Genomic DNA, 5,313 nt, shown 5'->3' with positions numbered 1-5,313 from the left:
TATATAAACTTGAAACTAATTAACTAAAATAAAATAAAATATTTTAAAACCCTAACCCTAAAAATAACGGGTATTATCGGGTTTAACGGGTATACCCGCGTGGGTAGCGGGTATACCCATACCCGCAAAAATTTAAAACAAACTACTCGATCCCGCCCTGTTTCCCTTTGTTGTCGGGTAGCGAGTACCCGATACCTGACGGGTAGCAGGTTAGGTTGAGGATTTTCCGATACCCGCTATCCGTTTCGACACCCCTACTTTAGAAGTAGTACTTGCTCAGAAGATCAAACGAGCTTCATAATAGATTTTTTTTTTGTATTTGTCATTTCAATATTTAGGATTTTGAATTTTCTAATTTATAGTAGAATTTATAGTTTTTTTATTTTTAGTGTTTGTAATTTTATTTTACTATTTATGAATTTTTTTTTGTCATATCTTGTATCTTATTTTAATTTTAGAGGTAAAAACAATAAATAGTGAAAGTTAAATGTTTTGATAGTAGGAGTTGTTTCGGACATAAATGTGGGAGCGTGATGACATGGCGAGATGCGTCGCCTGGGAGGTGCTTAGGCCATTCGCAACGCTATCCCTTAATCGTCCCTTAAATTACTATTCATGGGCCTCTACTGTACTTTTTTTACTCCATCTCTTAACTAAGGGACGGAACCTGCAACCATCCGTCCCTTAACCATCCCTGAAATTACTATTCATTCAATTTCATTTTTTATTTTTATTTCCAACCAAATTCAATTAAAAAAAACACACTTCATTAAAAATAAAATAAAATTACAACATAAAATAAAAATACAACCTAAAATTCAAAAAAATAAAAAAAAAACATATAATTAAAATCCTAAAAAAATAAAAATGACATAATTTAAAATACAATTTTATAGAAAATAAAAAAAACCACTACGCCGGCGAATCATCCCCCGGAGGCAGTGGAGGTGCACTGAAGCCGTGAGGAGGCAGAATGCCAAGTTGTGCCGCCATAAATGCAATTCCGTTAAGATAGACTTGGTATTGGAGAGGCGTCATGCGGGAAGTGTCTGCCATTGTGGCGGTCATGTACATGGACATAAGGGAGTTTGAGGATCCCCCCGAGGCCGAGCCCGCATGGCTTGATTCGGCTCGGCTCCTCCTCCCTCAACCTCCTGCGAGGCAAACTCTTGTGGTCCGCTGCCCGAACCACCCTCACCAGACGAGCATTGGCCACCCGCCGTGTGCTTCGTGCGCCTCGAGGTCGAGCCCAAGCTAGACCGGACACCGCCGGCCCACCTTTCCTCGTCCTTGACGACCTCCCAAACATCGACATATTTGAATTGTTTGCCGGTGTCGTCGAAGTAGACCCGCAAAGCCTACCTCGTAATGTCGGCTCTCGTGGCTCCGCTTTGGTAATGAGCCGCTTCATTCTTGTGGATGGCGCAGAATCATTTGACCTCTCTGTCGACTCGGTCAAAGTGAGCGCGGAGCATCTTATATGTGCGGCAGCGGGACCCCTTCGACTTAATCTCGTGGTAGGCCTCGGTAACCTTTTCCCAGAAGCACTTCCGAGATTGTTGATTCCCGACAATGGGATCGTACGAGACGCTGATCCAGGCGTTGTACACCGCCAACGTTTCTTTGGGGCCGTACGGATGCCGGCCTAGATCCTCCTCCTCCTCGTCCGCCTCCGCCCTGGAGCTTCCACCGCCTCGGCCTTCTTCCGGAGTGGGATCAACGGAATAATCCTCCCGAATCTGAGATAATCCCTGCGAATACCTCGGGGCGGAGGGACGGGCTTATGCATCCACATCAAAATGGGGTGGTTGCTACCCCCGGCATTGACGAACCCGGGGTGCCCGGCGTCGACGAACCGGAACCACCACCGAGGACATTGTACATGCCCCCCCAGTCGCCGAACGCGTTGATGTCGAACCCGCCGGAGCCGCCAATGCCAGAGTTTCCGTCGCCGGACATTTTGTGATGAGAGGTTAGATGAAAATTGGAGAGGAAATGGAAATGATTTGAGAAGAATAGATGTGTATTTGTGTGTGAAATGAGGATGAATTAGGAGTATTTATAGAGTAAAAAAATAATGAAAAATATAAAAAAAAATTGAAAAACGATAATATTACCGTTTTTCATTTTTTATTTTTATTTATTTTATTTAATTCGAATTTTTAAAAAAATGAATTATTGCGTCAGCGTGACGATGCCTACTCGCGGGCCGGCGAGTGGGCGTCACACATGGCGCCGGAGCGCGCCAAGTCGCCTCAGCGCGTGGCGAGACGTCTAGCCAACCGTCACGGCGTGACGGAACGCGGAACGGGCTGGGGACGAGACGGGGGCTGCAACGCGTCAAGCCGCCGTCCCGTCCCTTCGTGACGGAATACGGGCCACACGCGTGACGCTTTGCGGGTGGCCTTACCGTTGTAAATGGCAAGACTATCAAAACTCTACATATGTTTCGATATAACATTACATTTAAGCACAAATACACAAAAAATCCAGATGAAAAATCCCTGTCAAAGCCAATGCAAAATCAAGATTCTCTTCTTCAGTCCAGCATAAACTCTTCAAGCCATATTAGCACTTCATTCCTCTTCGAGAGCAGCAGATTTGACACAAATAAACACATAATCAAAAACTCTTCAACAAAAGATAAAAACACATAATTGAAGGCATAACATAGAAAAACAAAGAATGCAAACTTGAGATCAATTATTGCCCTCAACCAAGATGGTTCAGAAAATTGGAGTCGAGGCGACAAAAGAAGATGAAATAGAAGAAAGCAGTCTTACCATTGTAAAGCTCCACGTCCTCCCTGGATCGTTGTAACGTGCTAACAAACAACCCTCTTTAGCTCTGAGACCGTCGCTCACAAGATTTTGTCTCAGGATATTTTCCTTTGCTCGAACAATATCCTCGTCTGGCTTTCCACTGAACTTCGACACTGCAGCTATACCTTCTTCGACTTTCCGGATACTGATTTCTGCTTCATTTGGAGCTGGCAAACTGCTCAATATCAACACCATCACACCAGTCATAAATTAAATATAAAAAATTGTGACTTTTTTTGAAAAGTTCACCTGTTTATATCCTTGTCTGAAGGAAGAACTATTTGAATGGATACTTTGGAGATTTCTGAGTTTAGTGCTTGAGTAAATACAGGTGTTGTCATTGGTATCTTCTCTGCTGCAGAATTCTTCCCAAATATATACCTTATAAATGCATGATTCCATCAGATTACTAACAATGTTCTTAGAGTTAACGATCGAGTAAAGAAAATCTTACCCAGCAACTGAATTGAAGCCGGTCGAGCCAGACAACTTGTCTCCATTAGTTTCAACAACTATAAACGGATCATACTTTCTCACCTGCAAATTCATCGCAAGAATCATCAATATTCAAATAACACGAATCACTACTTACTCAAATGAAATTCTAAACAAACATCAGAATATGGCAAGATGCATCAATGAGGAAAAAAAGTAGCTAGAGACCTCATAGTTTGCAGTTCTTTTGAGTACGCGATATCTTGGCGTTTCCAGGTCCGGAGTCTTGTAAATCCAAAGCTACAGAGTCGAAAAGTTGCACAGATTGTCAAGAAAGGATGAAACTAAGCATATCAAGTATTGATTCGAAAACTCAATAACAGCACACCTGCTTAGCCACGTCTACTAAACCTTCAACGGAGAAATAGTCATTGTTCTTGATGGAATCCCAGTAGTCCTTGAAAAGTACACGAAGCGCGATAAGCAACGTGTTGTTTGTAGTAGACACGACATAAGGGTATAACGGGTTACCACATGACTGCAGAACTTCATGTTTTCAGGGTTAATGCCCATAACAGAAGTGCCAGTGAACACCAGCTCGGGCTTCCAAGGTAAGAGTACAAACTTCATCACCATAGTCCACCTCGTAGTTATCTCATAAGGCCCTGTCTACACAAACTCAATCAATCAAGTAAGTGTGTGAGGTTTTTTATAATTCAAGGGAAAATTGGTCGAATCAATAACTCCAATAGAAATTACAAGCAAATTATTTAGTCTTAAGGCTCCGTTTGGTAAACGAAATTGGAGGTATGGAATTGGAATTGAAGCCTTAAATTCCAAATCCAGTGTTTGGTATCATAAAAATTCTTGAAGTAGTGAATTCCAAATATTTATTCAATTACACACTGCACACATTCTTACACACACTGCACATATTCACACACAGTGCACACATTCTTACGCACACATTCACACACACACATTCTTACACACACTGCACATATTCACACACAGTGCACACATTCTTACGCACACATTCACACACACATTCTTACACACACTGCACATATTCACACACAGTGCACACATTCTTACGCACACATTCACACACACACACACACTGCACACACACACATTCTAACACACACTGCACATATTCACACACAGTGCACACATTCTTACACCCACATTCACACACAAACTGCACACATTTTTACACACACTGCATATACACATTCACACACATGCACACTCATACATACATTGCACGCAGTGTGTATTGTGAGTGGTGTAGTGTGTGTGTATAGTGAGTTATGTATGTGCACGTGTATTTGTGCGTAGTGTGTTTTTAGTGACTGTGTGTAGTGATTGTGTGGGCGCCCACGCGCGCAGTGTGTTTTTAGTGATTGTGTGTGTATTTAATGATTGTGCAAGTGTGTGCGCACAAATTTTCAAATTCAATTTCACATCAATTATTTCATTTTGCCGAACAAAGAATTTGAAATTGAATTCTAATTAAATTCCTGCCAATTCAATTCCATAGAATTCAATTCCAATTGGATATGTCTAATCTGGCTAATAATTGCAGAAATTAACAGAATCGAACCTGCTTGACGGAGTGGAGATGGAAATTAGGGATGAAAAGCTTCTTCAACATGGTGATGTTGAAGAGGTAGCCGGAGATGGTGTCGTGCTTCGTAATCGGATCTCTGAACTTGACGCGGCTGTCGTAGGCGGAGGGATCGATTCCTTGATCATCGAAGAGGTGGGGAAGGTCCTCGTAGAGGAAATCCACCAGCCGCTGCACCTCCGATTTTGGCTGGAGCTGTTGTTCGGCGACCCTAACCGCCCACTTCAACGGCTTCACCTGATCGGCGGCGCTTCTCAGCGAGGCTAAGGCTAAGCTATTGGATTTGTGCTTCGCAGCTGCGGGAGAAAATGTCGGTGGCGGAGGGAAGTTGGCTGCGCAGCCCAGCCGCTGTGTTGGGATGGCCATTTCCGGCGGTTTTTGGTAGTTGATTCATTTTTATGGCTTTTGTTTATTTTTGAGGGATTT

The 5,313-nt window shown here is 42.8% G+C and overlaps 1 protein-coding gene across 1 annotated transcript; it reads right to left on the bottom strand.

The window, feature by feature from the left end:
- Positions 1–2,428: 2,428 nt before the first annotated feature.
- Positions 2,429–5,313, bottom strand: LOC121750079. The gene is made up of 8 exons (XM_042144533.1): positions 4,864–5,313; positions 3,789–3,926; positions 3,646–3,714; positions 3,486–3,557; positions 3,277–3,359; positions 3,072–3,203; positions 2,784–2,997; positions 2,429–2,584 (listed from the first exon to the last, which is right to left on the bottom strand). Exons 1-8 carry the CDS (start codon positions 5,251–5,253, stop codon positions 2,540–2,542), a joined length of 1,143 nt encoding a protein of 380 aa, XP_042000467.1. The 5' UTR covers positions 5,254–5,313; the 3' UTR covers positions 2,429–2,539.

This window comes from Salvia splendens, chromosome 10, assembly GCF_004379255.2.
Source record: "Salvia splendens isolate huo1 chromosome 10, SspV2, whole genome shotgun sequence".
Taxonomy (NCBI): domain Eukaryota; kingdom Viridiplantae; phylum Streptophyta; class Magnoliopsida; order Lamiales; family Lamiaceae; genus Salvia; species Salvia splendens.
This window is presented reverse-complemented; position numbering and strand designations above follow the sequence as displayed.

Excerpts from the sequence above, each read along its gene's own strand:
- LOC121750079 (XM_042144533.1), bottom strand. The coding sequence starts at position 5,253 with ATGGCCATCCCAACACAGCGGCTGGGCTGCGCAGCCAACTTCCCTCCG. Across the intron at positions 3,360-3,485 it reads AAAGAACTGCAAACTATGAG|GTGAGAAAGTATGATCCGTT; the intron begins GTCTCTAGCTAC and ends ATGAATTTGCAG. Across the intron at positions 2,998-3,071 it reads TCAGACAAGGATATAAACAG|TTTGCCAGCTCCAAATGAAG; the intron begins GTGAACTTTTCA and ends GATATTGAGCAG.